At 32.7% G+C, this 16,456-nt stretch overlaps 2 protein-coding genes across 3 annotated transcripts; both read right to left on the reverse strand.

Moving 5' to 3' along the window:
- Window positions 1-80: 80 nt before the first annotated feature.
- Window positions 81-5,971, reverse strand: LOC109011072 (peptidyl serine alpha-galactosyltransferase). Its single transcript, XM_018992163.2, has 8 exons — window positions 5,368-5,971; window positions 3,998-4,168; window positions 3,614-3,857; window positions 3,256-3,456; window positions 2,439-2,923; window positions 1,700-1,864; window positions 1,271-1,514; window positions 81-1,087 (listed from the first exon to the last, which is right to left on the reverse strand). The coding sequence occupies exons 1-8, from the start codon at window positions 5,664-5,666 to the stop codon at window positions 473-475; spliced, it is 2,424 nt and encodes an 807-aa protein (XP_018847708.1). The 5' UTR covers window positions 5,667-5,971; the 3' UTR covers window positions 81-472.
- Window positions 5,972-10,225: 4,254 nt separating this feature from the next.
- LOC109010672 (myb-related protein 315-like) lies at window positions 10,226-12,630 on the reverse strand. 2 transcript variants are annotated; one of them, XM_018991603.2, is made up of 5 exons: window positions 12,555-12,630; window positions 12,225-12,427; window positions 11,257-11,511; window positions 11,037-11,166; window positions 10,226-10,934 (listed from the first exon to the last, which is right to left on the reverse strand). In XM_018991603.2, exons 3-5 carry the CDS (start codon window positions 11,387-11,389, stop codon window positions 10,397-10,399), a joined length of 801 nt encoding a protein of 266 aa, XP_018847148.1. In that variant the 5' UTR covers window positions 11,390-11,511; window positions 12,225-12,427; window positions 12,555-12,630; the 3' UTR covers window positions 10,226-10,396. The 2 variants fall into 2 exon arrangements, with proteins under 2 accessions (XP_018847148.1, XP_035549795.1); XM_035693902.1 differs by having other exon boundaries at window positions 12,225-12,623.
- Between the last annotated feature and the right edge of the window lie 3,826 nt (window positions 12,631-16,456).

Here is a 16,456-nt window from a genome sequence, read left to right on the forward strand (position 1 = left end):
GGGGAATGGGGTGAGGGGGTGATTATAGCGAACATGGCCAAAAAAAAAAAAAACAGCATCAGTATCCCAACCATAGTTCCTGTTAGAATATTACAGTAATTCATACAAAACCAAAACTATGAAACACATTAGGCTTATTTTGTAAGGGTACAAGCACACCACTTGCACATTAACCAAACAGTGAGCAAGCGTACAATATGAAGAAAAGAAAAAAGAAAAGTCTCTCAAGTATAAAATCTCATGCAGATCTCTTCCCACACATGCTATCTTTTCTTCATAATGTCCTATTTCTCATATGTCCATCTTGATCTCTGTAAAACAATACTAAAAAATATAATAATTAGAAGGATGAATGCTAGAATGGATTGGTCTTGCCGATTCCCTGTAGCATGCAATGTATTGCTGTAATTCCCAAAAAAATAAGGATTTGTCAACACTGCAAAGTTGCCTCTCACGTCTTCATATCAAAGTATCAAGTATGTGAAGATCTTCTCTTGTTTCTGTAATTTTTTCCTCTTGTTCTTTTTTTCCGACTGGAAAACACCACAAACATGACTGCCAAGAAACCAAAACCAGCAAAAGCCCATAGAGCAACAAGCCAGAACCTGAAAGAACTAAACATCCTGTCTATCACGGCAGGCTTTGACAATCCATGAGAATTATTATTTGGCAAGTGGTTGCTTCTTGCAGCATTAATTTCATCAAAGCTACCAAATTTCCTTGACATTGCAATTTCCTTTGCTGTATTCGGCCTCGAGGTGGATAGGGTACTGGGATCAAGGCAGTTCCTCTTCTCATGATGCAGGCGTAGTGCCTCGTTCAGCGTCTTTATGCATTCTATGCTAAGCAGGTCACGCTGTAGTACGTCCTCATTAGTGTGATCAAGTGTTGAAGGATCCGGTGGGTCTGGAAACTTTGCCCAGCATCTATTAACCATTTCAACATCCCTATAATTTGCCTTGTCAAAGCTCCAATTTCCAACTCTGAACTCCAATCCATAGTGGAAAACTCTATATTTGACACCAGGTTCAGGAATATATCCAGGGTATATCAATATCTCCCTGGTAATGAGATGCCTTAATTTCAACTGCACAGCAGATAATGAAGAAGAGAGGAGAAGAGGGGCACTTGTCAGAACATTGTAGTCGCTCATAGGAAACTACAACTCCTCTGACCACATACATCATTTTGCCACATTCCATGAATAACAATGTAAAGCGTACCAACCTATAATCTAAATTATGAGTTGCTTTACAAGAAATTTAAGTACCTCAGCTGCACCGAATGAATAACCATACATCTCACTTATCCACCCAGATTCATATATATCGCCTGTGATATTTTTGGCATAATGAGCTTTGTCAGCACGGACCTCCTCTGTTTTATGCAGCCATAGCAGAGCAAAATTCCGGAGATCATCTATATGCATGATGATTACACCTCCAACCTTGTCACATGCATCAGGATGGCGAGTATGGAGTTTTGCAAGCTCATTGTCACACCCAATAAGGTACCTGGCATGCATAGTGCATAAATAAGGGAGTCATATACATCGTATGCAATTTCAAATGCAGGAAAGAACATGCAAGCAGTAACAAGCACTTGCACAGAGAGAGAGCGAGAAAGAGCAATGCCTAATTGCACTCAAGTGCCTAGAAAACACAAAACATTATAGGGGTTATATGTTGCTGTATCTTACTCGTAGGGAGTTGAAACTGGCCGCCCACGTTCTGCATTGAACTCCCATGGAGTAATCGGACCTCTTAAGATCATATCTGCATCAAGAATTACTATGAACTCGGCATCAATATTTGCATGATTAAGCCAGTGAAGGACCGCAGCCGGTTTATTGATTGCTGGATACCTGACATTGAATAAAACAAAAGTACATTTTTTATCCTCCCCTGCGATTCATGTCATCACATCTACTTCTCTACACATTTTCTATCTTCTTCTTCTTCTTCTTCTTCTTTCTTCTTCTTTTTTTTTTTTTTTTTTCTGCCCAGTTTTTAGGAGGGGCCAGGGCCGGGGAGGGGTAATTAGCATTACATATTCAGCTTCTCACAGATATATTAAAAAATTCATTTTTTTTTTTTCTAATTCTTGTTGTGTCATGATCTGGATATACATGTTTGTATCCAGATGATTTAAGCAGGTCCCCCCAGTGGACATGTCAAAAAGAGTAGAGTCCTAAACAACTCAATGGAAGATAATTGAACTCATATAGTGGTAAATTCTGTTTCTGATCACAAATTAGAGACATTCACTAAAGTTTAAATGTTTGTTTGACCGTAACCGAGATATTGTCTGGGATAGTGGTAGAGATGCAAATTAAACACACATGAAGCAAATGGCTGGATGTCACTGCTGAAATTAACATCGGGGCCTATAAGGAATCTATCAGAATTTTATTGCTAAACTGAAGAGAATAGAATTACCAATCGCCTGTTAATGGATGTTTGCTCATGGAAGGAACATAATGAGTAGGAGCCAGGTCATGGCCAGTGTACTGCTTCAAGTCTTCATCGGAACAGCTGAGAAGTCGTGTGATGTTTCCAGGCTGGCCACTCAGGTGGAAGCTGTGGACAAGTCCTACAGTCTGCCAATCAAAGTACGTTATACATTCTGTGGAAAAAATGGTGTGAATTTTTGGATATTGCCTCCCAGGCTCAGCAATGAACTGCTTTGGTACAGCCTGTATTGATTCTTTCTCAGTTTGTATAGTAGCAGGAGTTAGAAGTTTTGGCCGAGTAAGTTCAGCAAAAGTTTTGCTCCTTAAAAAGCTCAAGTATTTTGACCAAGTTGGTTTAGAGCATCCATTTGCCTTGTGTTGTAATAAAAGACCTTCATTCAAAGTGTGAATGCACTCTATACTTAAAAATAGTGCCCGCCTTTTATTTGGATCAGATTCCATCAGATGTACCTGCACAAAGAAAGAATCTTAAGTTTCCACCATACCAACCAGGAAAATATTACTTTTGCAGAAAAAATAAAAATATTGAATGAAGTTTGGGATGTAGAACTCTATGCCACAGTCCAAATGGTTGTCACAAAAATGACTCAAACCGTTGACATTTTATTCAGTGCTTCATCTAATTGAAGCCTATAAAAAATCTGACCCTAAAAGGATCATCCTTTACTTTGATCATATTAAAATTATGCATAAAACATGAAGCCATAGACATGTGTGGGCTTCTACCGCACAAATTTTTTTCTCTATGAAAATGCATGATCATTTTTTATTGGTTAAAATACCTCTCTAGGAAATGGAGGTTCAGGAAATAGTCGACCACAGTCATAAACTATATCATCCTCATGGTGATCTAGTTTACTAAAAGACCAATTTCCAACACTGAATGGCAAGCCATAGTGAAGAAGAATAGGTTCAACTCCCTCTCGTGGGATGTAGCCAGGGTAGATCATCAAGTTATCATTGATCTTGTGCTGAAGACCAACCTGGAAAACCCACATATTATTAAAACATTCAGCAAAAGATAAGATGTCAGGAACTGCAGCTCAAGTAGTAGATGGTTCAATTGGAGTTGATATAATAATGGGATACAGATCCATTTCTAGGTTATAAACTTTTGTCAAGGAATTCAAAGCAACTTACTTCTGCAGCACCAAAAGAGTATCCATACATCTCACTGATCCACCCTTTCCCATAAATATCGCCAGTTAGATTGGTGGACCAGTGAGCTCTATCTTCTCGCACTTCTTCTGTTTTTGAAAGCCACAAGGGAGCCAATGCTCGAAGATCATCAATATGCATGGCTAGAAGCCCACCAACTTTGTCACAGAGTTCTGGGTGTTTTGTGTGCAACTTAGCTAGTGCATTATCGCATCCAATCAAGTACCTAAAGGAGAAGTCTTCAATAGGCATTGAAAGCAACAGTCTCTAAAAGAGGCTAAAAGAACTCTTGCATAAACTTTCCTGAGAGAATACACTGCTATGACACAGTAACGCTTTAAAAAGAAAAATCTAAGAAATCGATACCCATAATAAGCTGCAACAGGTTTGCCTTTCTCAGCACCAAGTTCCCAAGGTATTATAGGGCCTCGGATGATCATGTCTGCATCCAGAATAACTACCCAATCAACATTATCAGCATCTTTACTGTGTTTAAGCCAGTGCACAACTCCAGCAGGTTTATTAATTGCAGGGTACCTACAAAGCCAAATAAAGAATTACTTTCTTTTCCCCCCCTTTAGGGAAAGGGTTCCCGGAAAAATGTAACGTGTAAGAACTTTTTCTTACAAACAAGCAAGCACCAAGATGATAATACAATGAAAGAGATTATGGAAGAGAACCATTAGTACAAAATTTGAGAATAATATTAGAGTGCAGCCAAAAGGACCCGCTAAGAAGCATAAGGCAGAATTACTAGAAAACAAAAAAAGTAGCTAATGCCTGTATGCTGAGATTTCGCAAGGAAACACCCTTTTTTGGTATATAATTTGACTTATTCTAGAAGAATCTAGAGCAAGAACAGGAACTGAAGAAGCTCTTGAAAGCCTCACAACTTTCTTGAGAGGCACAAGACATAGCAACCATCGACAAAACCTCTAATACAAGAACTGAAGCATATATGATGCTGAAAAATTCGATATTCAGTACAACAGCAGACTTCACCATTATGTCAACAACATAAAAAGCGTAATCCTAAAAAACATTTCTCAATTAACAACACCAAGCCACTGCTACCACCAGCAATATATCATATCCACATTTTTCTCTGTGACACAGGAATCATTATTTCTTAACTGCCAGCCAAACTTGCTCTTTATTGAATTTGACATGCCTTTTGATACAGTTGCACCTTCTAAACTCAAAATTTTGTAAAATGCTGTTCTCTACCTTAGCTACACACCTCTCAATCTAACTCAGTTTCAATCCTTGGCCCTTACCTCAGCTCTTCCTGCTCATCCTCATGGCCATTAAACGCCATGGCACCACTTACCAGTATAATCACACTTCACCTCGCCTCCTACTTTGCAGAATCTTAGAAAATTTTGATTTACTTGGCTAAACAATACAACAAACGGTTTAAATTTCACCTCTACTTTCTACACCTACAGCCTTGTGTTGTCTAAATCTACTTAATCATATAAAAACTACCAAGCAAATTGACACTTCTAAAGCAAGGAAAACATGACGCATTCAAGAGAGAAATTACGAAACGATATTTTTTTTACTCGCCGCATACTTAGACCAAACCCATTTGTTAGTAACACATACCAATCAAGAATTCCAAGGCAAACTCGGATTTAAATTCCCAATTTAGACAAAGAAGGAAAAAAATACGAAGAAGATCAATAAAAATAGTGTTCTTGAAAAAGTAAAAACAAAAAAGGGAGAGAATTTACCAGTCTCCAGTCCTGGGGTGTCTGCTCATGGAAGGGACCTCAAGCGTGGGAGCCAAACCCATCCCTCTATAGTTCTTCTTCTCCTCCTCTGTACAGCTGAGGAGTCGGGTAATAGGCCCTGGTTGCCGGGCCTTTCTGAAGCTGTGCATCAGGCCCACTGTCTGCCAGTCGAAGTAGTTCTGGCACTCCACCGAGAACAGCGTGTGTATCCTCCACGGAGCCTTCCGACCCGTTTCCGCGCTCCACCCAGGACCCATCAATCCCACGACCACCAAGACCAAAATCAACAACTTCGCCATTTGCAGCAGCTCCAAATTCAGGCTCCGATTTCAAATGGGTATTGCCGGAAGGATCTGAATCTCATGGCTTTGATGAATCTCACAAGTTTGGTTGAGGTCAAAATGAGTACTTTTTCTTCATTCATGTCCGTAATTGTGGTTGTCTAATTAAATAACTAAACACGATCAAAGTCCTTACACTCATTGACTCATTATCATGGGTTTTAATTAAATTTTAATTTTGTGAAATAAAAAACTGTTTAAGAATAAGAAAAAGGAATCCTGGGTTGAAGAAGTGAACATACTCCCCTGGCTGGCTCACATGCAAAGCTCCATCAATCACTGTCGCAGACTCGTTCTAAATTCTAACTGCAGCCAAGTTTGGAAATCAACGAGTGAACGACACCGTTATTTGAATGAGAAATTATATTTGCAGTTTACATCGTTGTGTAATTTTTTTTTTAAATAATAAAAAATATAGAATTTATATGATACAAATTAATTTTTTAATAATAAGTTTTATTTTTAAAAAAATAATTATACAATATTTACATATTATATAATTATATTTAATATTATTCAATTTTTCAATTTTGTAAGAAGCAAACGGCATCGTGCTGGGAGAATTGCTGCCACAGTAAAATACGTGATCACTGTCCTCAAAACTTCTCATAAATAATAAGTACAAGTGCAAATCTCGTTGATTGGGTAATTTTTTAAAAGAGTTATTTTATTCTCAGGGTATAAAGCATATTATTTATTTTATTTAAATAGTAAGATTTAATTTGTAAATTTAATTTTTTTTTTCCAAACCAAATTATACCATGTAAATATTTTACAAATTTTTTTAAAAAAATGTTTGAGGGATTCAAAAAAATGTTTGAAAAAAAGAAATTTACTCAATCGATAGGGGTGTAATCAATCTGGTTTTGGACAAAATTTGAAACCGAATCGATATGTACCAATTTTATATTTTCGAAAAGCGATTACCCTCCTAAACAGATACCTCCAATTTTACCAGCTTCGGTCCAGTTTTCTGGTTTTAATAATATTAGTATATATATTGGTATTAGTTATAGTGATTAGAATAACTATATATTAATATTTGTCATAGTGATTTTAATTTATTATAACTATATCATTGATAGTGATAGTATTAGTATAATTAGTATTACTATATTATTATTTCATATATAATTATTTAGTATAGTGATTTATATAGTAATTTATATATAGATTTAAAGTATATTACTAATTGTAATATAGTATCAGACTATTATTCTTGGGTGAGGGGTCTAATAATTTTTTTGAATTGATAAGCTTATTAGAAGGGGTTCAAAGGTTTTGGCAGGGTTAAGATTAAGACAGACTCTCAATTACTTATTAACTGGATTACAAAAGTAGCTTGTAATATTTGATACTTAGAATATTTATGGGAAGAGTAGCAACCAGCAGGGTCTCTTGGGCTGCATGGAGTATCGTTTTACCCTTATTTTTCATGAGGATAATGTCATGGCAGATTTTTTAGCCAAGCAGAGAGCTGAGGGTTTAAATATGGATTGGACTATTAATAGTGAGAACTTGATCGGTCACCTCCAAAGTCTTCTTCGTATGGATAGAATTGATCTTCTCTATTTGCGGTTCAAGTAGGTTTCTACTGATAAGTTCTATTTGTTTTATTTGAGTTGATATTATTTGTTGGTGTTTTCTTTTTGCAGGTGCCTTTCGTTTCACCATTTTTACTTTATCTTGGTCCTGTAATTTTTTATTTTTTAATTTTTTATGAATGTTACTGTCTGTTTTGTATTGTGGTTGGGTTGTTTAATTTTTTAATGCATGTGTTTTGGTTTTTGTTGAAAATTTGTAATCCCCGTGCATCTGGCTATAATTATGATTTTCTTCCGCCATAAATGAGGGCTACCAATAAAAATGAGGTACTGTCATATTATATATAAATATTATATATAATATAAAAATATTATATATAATATTAAAAAAATTAATTTAAAATATATAATATAGCAAATCGGTCTAGTCCTAAAAACTATAGAACTAGAACCGCACCGGTACAAGCCGATTTTGGAACTAAGGGAACGGGTCCCGAACCAGACCGGTTCCACAAGTTCGGGCCAGTCCAATTCGGTTTCCTGGTTAATTTTTAGACCCCTACCAATCGGTGAAGAATCATCGGTGACTATAGCAACCCTTTACTAAATATGCTCTACACAACTAAAGAATTTAATTTTTCCTCTCAAAATATTGAAGGAGCCATCTACGTGTTGGAAGCATTTTTATTGGGTAGATTAATAATAGGGATAAGTCTCACATGAACAAGCCTTACATAAATATTTTGTAAAAAAATAGACTCTATCAAGAAAAAGTTAGTCTACGTACAATCTCTATTTGGAAACTGCTCACGCAAGTCTATACAGTTAGTTATCTTTAAAAAAAATTTAAAATTACAATAATATACTTTTGAAAATGATTTTTTTTTTCCATTTACCCCATACATCAATGGGTCTGCACAAGCAATTCCCTATCTAGGACTATAAATAGAATTTCTCATAAAAAAAAAATTTTCATATTTTTCATAATGAAATATATTTTTTTATAAAAAATTTACACGAGACTAGCACATTTGTGGCTTATATATATTATTATTCTTATTGAGTATTGATTGAACATTAGAAGAAAAGAGACCCTCAAAGTCAAAGCCCAAGTTAACAGGGGTCAACTTAAATGGGCCAAAGCCCGTGTCTCAAAATTTTTCAATTCATCTAATTTTATTATTATAATTTTTTAAAATTTGTATATAAAATAAAATAAATAATTTAATTTTTTTAAATTTTAAAATAAAAATAATATTAAAAAAAATATATTATAATAATTTTTTATTTTCATAATTTTATCTCATATGTGAAAACAAACGAGACTAATCACCAAGTTGATATTTTGTTTTTAAGTACCTTTCCCTCTAACACTACTTCTTAGTCATCTAATCTTTTTCTTTTGAAAAGGGTATTTGCATCAAAATCAAAGTGAGAAATATTTTAACCATAAAAAAATTTTATGAACATAAATTTATAAACTAACATAATTTAATGTGATATAAATTTTTAAATTTATTTTTATGAAATCTTTTTACAAGTACAAGACTTTTCAATCGGAGTATCCTTCAAAAGAAGCTAAATTAAAAACAACCAACAGAAAAACCAGAAGTCGATGTCCATGCATGAATAATTTGAGCCATTTGAGATTTTTTGATATAGAGAATCCGAGAGCACCGGGAAGAAAAAAAAAAATTCTATATATATATATATATTAATCGAACTTCCAAAATTAAAAGATTAATAATCAAATATACAATTACAGAAATTTATTTAATTATTATCAATGTTTGGCTTTGGGAGACCAATGCCTTCCGTATTCCGTAATGCAGGTAAAGAGATATTTAACTACAGATGCATGCACGTCAATAATTAATTAAAATAAATAAAATAGAAAGCCATATATATATATATATATATTAATATATATGTTCCATTTCATTAATTACTTGGTCCCATTAACGAATTAAACGAAAATTTTTATCGAAAAGTTAAAGCAGTTTCCTATAGCATATTATTTTAATTAATCCTATAATGATTAAAAGAAGCTTAGTCTCGGTAGACATGACTGACTGATAATCATCATGGCCGTCTAGCGATAATTTGTTGTTCTCTTTGCTGTCCTGTACGTCTTGTGATGTCAAATTTTAAAAAGAAAAAAGAACAAAAAGATACATAAATTAGGAACAACATGGAATGAACCCCCACTTTCATTATTATGATGGATGACACTAGAAAGAAATTCACGATTACATCAAAGGATACCCAAAAATTAAACTGCAAATAAATCAAGATCATGAGGGTAGAGAAGCTTTTAAACCTCACCGGTCGGAGCTCTATCCAGGTGAAAATGAAAAGAAAAAAATAAAATAAAAAAGGAATTCCAATGATCAAATTATAAGAAAAGACATGATATCATAGATCATGACATAATATATATATATATATATATATATATAGATAATGGCTGGTTTGTTTATACAAAATCAAACTATCTTATCTTTTCTTATCTCATATAATCATTACAATTTTTTTAAATCTTCAAATAAAAATTATATTATAACAATATTTTATTCAATTTTAAACAAAACATTTAATCTCATCTCATCTAAACTGTGTAACCAAACGAAATATACTATCTTCACACACATCCTTCGTAAAAAAAATAGATCCCACGGTAAAAAAGTCTAAAAAAGGCACATTTTCTAGTAGAGTCTACTTTTTTATAAAAGGCTTGAGTTAGATTTGTATATCTAAGACACTTAACATTATATATTATATATATATACATATATGTATATATATATGCATATACATATGCACACAACTTAAGTTTTATTATTGAAGACCATAGTGTTGAAAAAAATGAACGCACTCAAGTGTCTCCAAGTGTTTTGAGCATTTACTTTTTGCATGAGATCTTTAATCCACCATATGAATCAGAAACGATATCGCGAACCAAAAATTAGAACAAATGGAAAGGACTGGCATGCAGTTTCTTACTTCATAGAAAGTCACTCACAATCATCTTCACAATAACTACTTCTTCCAACAAATTTCTTGCCCGGTGTTCAAGAAACTAATTAAGACACTTTTCATCCAAAAAGAAACCATAGATACTTGGGAGGTCAGATGGGAGTGTGTTCATTTGCTGTTTTGCAAGAAGAAAAGTTCCTGTTCCAGATAATTGAAACCATCCCAAGAGAGTACGGAATCCACACTTTCAACCCATTGTTGTAGAGACTCTTCTTGAATAGAGGACGATTCACCCATAGAGGGGTTGACAGAATTTTCCAAGCTATAATAACTTTTTGTGTTGGTTTCTTGATGAATCCATGATCCAAAATCCAAGCCTCCCCACCAGATGTCATAACTGCTCAGTAGATCGTTTGTTTCATCCAAGATTAGCTTCACTCCATCCATTTTCTCCTCCGTTCCTAGAGAATCTCTCTTGGCATGACTATCCATGAACTTAAATTCCTCACTTTTCTCTTCTCCTTTCGATGAACGTGACTCTATTGCTGTCTCATTTTTATCACTACTTATTCCCTTTTGCTCATTGGGCTCGTGAGTCACAGGGTCTAAGCTAAGGAGCTTTAATCTCTTCTTGATTCGTGTATTCCAATGGTTCTTGATTTCATTGTCTGTGCGGCCAGGAAAATGTGCAGCAATCTTAGACCACCTGCAGAAAGTTTTTATTAGTTTTAGGAGAAAAACCAGCTTTGCCACTCAGTATCCTATGACATTGATTATAAATACTATGCTCTTATATAAGCACTCATACCTGTTACCCAGACGTGAATGAAGTTGAATTATTTCATTCTCTTCATTTTCAGTGAAACAACCTCTCTTAAGATCTGGCCTCAGATAATTTATCCATCTTAATCTGCAACTTTTCCCACATCTCAGCAAACCTTCATGATGGTGTACACAAATTAAACCAATGTTTGAGAGAAAGAGGAGAGGGAAGGGGATCAGGGTCATATCGATCAAAACATACATACCTGCAAGTTTAGGAACCATTCTCCAGCAGTGGATGCCATTGTTGAGGATGAAGTTCATGAGCTTGTGATCTTCCTCAATTGTCCATGGACCTCTCTTCAATCCAATCTTATCACAACAAGGTTGCCTTCCCATTTTACAACTCTGGAGCTTGTGATCCTACCAAGCAAAAGTGAGGAAACCCCCGAGCCAGCCTATTGCGGGTCAGCAATCAAAGGCTTGCTTATATAAAGGAGCTTCTGGTCCAAGCAAAGATGCTGCCAGGTCATTCAGACATTTAAAAAAAAGAGCAGGATGTTGTTCATGGAGGGAGATTAATGATTGAATGGAAAACCACTCTGAGTTTATTTCCAATAAAGCATTGAAGGTTTTGATTATATATTGACCAGCACTCTTATGGAGACAATGGAAAAGGTCACGTTTTGAGAGACACCACAGAAAAGAAGAACCAGACGTGGGTCGTCCTCGTTGACAAACTCCTTTTCTTATTTTTCTATATTTTTGCTACCAAAGTAGTCTCCCATTGGTTTTGTTCTATGCAGAGCCAAAATAATAAATAATAGCAAGAAAATTGATTAGATTCGTTGATTCTCTAAAGGCTGGCCAGTTTTTCCTCTTCTTTTGTTTGAAGGCTGGCCAGTTTTGTCGTTTGGAGGCAACTCTTCCCATTTTTTAGTTTAAAGAGTTGGATACCTTTCATCAAACATGTAAGTAACATAAAATTCGGACCGTGGATTCATTTGGAAGCGAGAAACTCAATGAATCCAAGTACATTGGCTACACGACATGGTTCATTAATAGTAGAATCAAGGAACCAATGTCCTCCCTGTGAGACTGTAGGGTCAGTACATACAAATTGAGATGATTAAGCATGAGATGAATGACATAGCAAATACTCAATCACTCGCATGACTTCTCTGCAGAAATTGATTTCCTTTCTGACCCTTGTTTTGGGAGGTTAAATAAATACCTTTCTTTTCGTTGGAATGTGCAAATCCCACAGTCATAGAACTATTAATTTCCCAATTGGAAATTAATACCAGACCCATCTCCATCCATGACATCTTCTTGGTACAAAAAATAAGTAGTAGATGTTGACAAAGGCAAGCTAGAGTTGGAGGCCGGAGCATCTGGTATTCTGCCAATGCCCGAATGATCCTGCCCATATAGCAACTGCAGAGCCATAACAAAAAAGAGTGCACGTAAGTTGTCGTTGATGCCTACCAAATACCCAGAAGACAAGAAAGAAATTATTAGTGAATAATCAAAGATGCTCGTGAAATCATGGTGCTGACAAAACCATTGGGCAAAGAGGTTTCACAGTAGTTTGAAGTTCACAATCATCACTTTCTTTCGCTATAAAAAATCATTTCCTTGAGGTTCCATCGCTTTCTGCAGATAGAAAAAAAAAAAAAAGAGAGAGATTCACTTGAATACCAATAATATTGTATGTATCGAGATAGGCATCAGAAAGAGCATAAACCATTAATCGAAGCAGAATAATGAAGAACAAAAAGAAAAAATAAATATTTTTGGGAGCTTTCTAGCCTCTGACCATTAAAATATAAAATAAATAATAAAATTTATTTTTTTTACCAATTTAAATTTTTAAAATAAGTGATGATTACACATAGTATCAAAACAGAAATCTTGAATTTGAAGTCTGACTTTACACTCAATCCAATTAATTAAATATTCTATATGTTGGGCCACCTCAATTAAGAAAATCTATTTTTTATTTTCATTAGCTTAAATTTTTAAGATAAGTGATGATTATTAGGAGTGTAAAAATTGACCGAAAAATCGAAAAACCAGTTCAGGACCAGTTCCCTTAGTTCTAAAATCGGCCGGTACCGGCACCGGTCCAGTTCTAGTTCTAGTTCTAATTCTATGCTGTTTAGGACCGGACCGGACTGGTTCATTATATTATATATTTTAAATTAATTTTTAAAATATTATATATAATATTTTTTTATATATAATATATATAATAATATAAATTATAATTATATATAAGATAATGTTATTATAATTTATAACATAAAATTTTACTTTTAAACATGAAAATTTATTTGATCACACATTTTAAACATAAAATATATATTAATAACATTTTATGGTCTAATAAATTCTCAATATATTTCTTTTGATAAATATATAATATATTAGTAATATTAATATACATTAGCATATTAATTACATTTTACACCCTAATATTAATACTATTAAAATAAAAAAAAGTAAACCGAACCGAATTAAAACAAATAAAATTAAAGATATTGATTTATGAGAATAATTAATGTGTAATCAATTTTTAAAAATATAAAACCGATATGTCGATTCAATTCTAAATTTTATTAAAAATTGAATCGGACCGATTACTTTAGTGATTACACACTGACTGACTAGAATATAATAAAGCAGACTAGAATTGTTTTTTGGGACACTAGTTTCACCTTTTACTGCTGCCAAGTTGCCAACGGATCATCTGCAACGCTTGAATGCGTGTAATGGATGAAACAAGATTTTTTTGAGGCAGAGAAGATCATGAAAGTTTGACGTCGACTGCTTATATTACTCACTTTCTTATCTAATCAGGTTTTTCTTCTTTTTGAAATACCGTATAGTTCATAATAAAAGAATAAAAATATAATGATATTCATATAAATATGTTAACTTTATATCGGACTATCAGAGCTTCAATGTTGTTTATTAAAATCTTATATTTTTTAGAAAATTATAATATTTCAAAAGAACATAAACTGTTGTTCTTAAAGATAAAAATTACTTACATTTTTTTTTTTTTAACAAAAAGGAAGGTGAGAGAGACCAACGTAACTACTCTCCCTGAACATAATCATAAGAGTCGCTTTGTGATGTAGAATGTCCAGTTTGAATCATAACTATTGCCTAATGAGCAAGCCCATCCACAACACCATCGAATTGTCAGCTAGTCCAAAGCCTATCCCATAGATTCTTAGTTAGGCATTTCTCCTGCAAGCAGTTTCGACTTACGCCCAACTCGAACTCCTAATTTCGAGACAATGAAATATCAGCTCGTACCAATTGAGCTATCACCTTGGTGGTTTTACTTACAATTACTTACAAATATATTTTATAAAAATAAATTTAAAATTTGATATTATTTTATATAATATGTTAAATTTATTTTATAATAATTTTTTTTATAATTTTAATTAAATACATCAATTTATGAATTTATTTTTATAAAAAAAAATTATGATAAAATGATTGCATTGTGTGCCGTTAGAGCATTCTCATTGACTTGATCAAATTTATCTTCAAAATTTAGTTGATATCACACTTTTTACATTTACATATTCCATTTAAATTCAACCCCACATTAGATTATCCATTTATTCTCTATATAATAATAAAATATTATTAATTTAATAATTTTGTTATTTAATTTATTTTTATCACATTTTGTATCTCTACCAATTAAATGTTAATAATAATTATATTCTAATTAAATTAATATTAACAATAATAATATTTTCAAAAATAATTTAATGCTAATAACAACAAATATTTGGTTAAATTCATTTTAAATTCTATCTAAATTTCTTAATTACAAACCAAATAGTATTTTTATTTGGAGTGAAAAAGTAATATTTTAATATTTGTTTGAAATGAGAAATTAAGATTTTAATATTTGGTGATTTAATTATGGTTCTCTATCTTTGACCAATTACTATAATAAAAATCTAAATTATTTTAAATTTATTAAATTCAATATAGGATATTTTTTATATCAATTATATAAATTTTAGACAATCTCTTCATTTGGCAATACCAATGAGATTCTCTTAGGCAAGTTTGGGGGGTGGGATGAGACATAAAATTCTCATCTCATCTCATCTCATAATTATATCTTTTTCAAATTTCTATATAAAATATAATAAATAATTTAATTTTTTTAAATTTCAATTCAATTTTTTTAAATTATAATATTAAAACATAATATTTTAAATATTAAAATAAAATATAAAATTTTTATGTCATCTTCAAATATGCCCTTCTCAGGTACGCCAGTCCCAAAATGTTGTCAGAACCTTCTCAAAATCTGGACGCTTTGCTTTATATGACGTGGCAGATTTTAGGAATGTACTCTTTTGAGTGGGACCCACGTCCGGGGAAAAAGGAGTCCGCAATCCGGCGAATATGGTGTACCATTGTAAAAAAATCTAATATTTATTTATTTAGAGAGGAGTGCACGAAGGAGCAAGAAAGGTATCCAATATGGTGCCTGCGCGACCATGGCAAGATAATATATATATAGTTGTGTTGTATACAGATATTTTTATATATTTTTTATACACTTTATTGATGCAAAATAGTTATTTTATATTAAAAAAAATGACATAACTAATTACATTAATAAAATATTTAAAAAATATACAAAAATGATTGTACATAAAATTTTTAATATATATATATATTTATTTTGTGTGCTTTTTTTCCCATTTCTCAAAATATTAAAGACAAAACAAAACATTTCAAATGATAAGTTCATAGTCTATGTATTATGAGATGTTGATGCGTTTTTTCATGCGAGTCGAGTACAATAATACAATTGTACGATGCACAATAATGATTTGAACGATGATACGATACTTGTATACTTATTCAAGAAATAAACATAAATAAAGTATATAAACTATAAATAAATAGAGATAAATAAATTTAAATGAATTGACATAAAAACCACAAATCATTTGGGGCTAAGTCTATTATATCGGTTGATTTTAAGAATTTATGATGACCTCTCATATCTTTATATACAATAGAAAAAATTAAATTCTAAAAAATTTGAAAATGATGTGTAAAAATTCATTCCCGCTTTATATAAGAGAAAATGCTAATTTGTTTCCTCATTTCACCCCTCACTTTGCCCCAATATCCTTTAATAACCTTCGTCGGTCAACTTACCTCTCATTACAATGGACTTTCAATGGATAAGACATTTCATATAGCTTTTTTATTAGCACTAATTGTTTATGAGTAGACAACATTAAATTTCAAGCGCAAAGCAAGATCCAACCAAAAAATAGCATCGTGGATTTTATGGAAGTTTCTATTTATTTTACGGGCCAAACAAATAAATCTTTCTTGGACATTCCTTAATTATTCTAAAAAAATGTCAGATTTATCTTACACTTCCATATTTATGAGATTAAA

This window comes from Juglans regia, chromosome 1 (assembly GCF_001411555.2).
Source record: "Juglans regia cultivar Chandler chromosome 1, Walnut 2.0, whole genome shotgun sequence".
In the NCBI taxonomy this organism is placed as follows: domain Eukaryota; kingdom Viridiplantae; phylum Streptophyta; class Magnoliopsida; order Fagales; family Juglandaceae; genus Juglans; species Juglans regia.

Bases quoted from the DNA above. Each gene is read 5' to 3' on its own strand.
- LOC109010672 (XM_018991603.2), bottom strand. From the start codon at position 11,389: ATGGGAAGGCAACCTTGTTGTGATAAGATTGGATTGAAGAGAGGTCCA. The intron at 11,167-11,256 runs GTATGTATGTTT...ACCATCATGAAG, and splicing joins AATGGTTCCTAAACTTGCAG to GTTTGCTGAGATGTGGGAAA. The intron at 10,935-11,036 runs GTATGAGTGCTT...AACTTTCTGCAG, and splicing joins CATTCACGTCTGGGTAACAG to GTGGTCTAAGATTGCTGCAC.
- LOC109011072 (XM_018992163.2), bottom strand. From the start codon at position 5,666: ATGGCGAAGTTGTTGATTTTGGTCTTGGTGGTCGTGGGATTGATGGGT. The intron at 3,457-3,613 runs GTAAGTTGCTTT...TGGGTTTTCCAG, and splicing joins ACTCTTTTGGTGCTGCAGAA to GTTGGTCTTCAGCACAAGAT. The intron at 1,088-1,270 runs GTACTTAAATTT...TCTGCTGTGCAG, and splicing joins ATTCATTCGGTGCAGCTGAG to TTGAAATTAAGGCATCTCAT.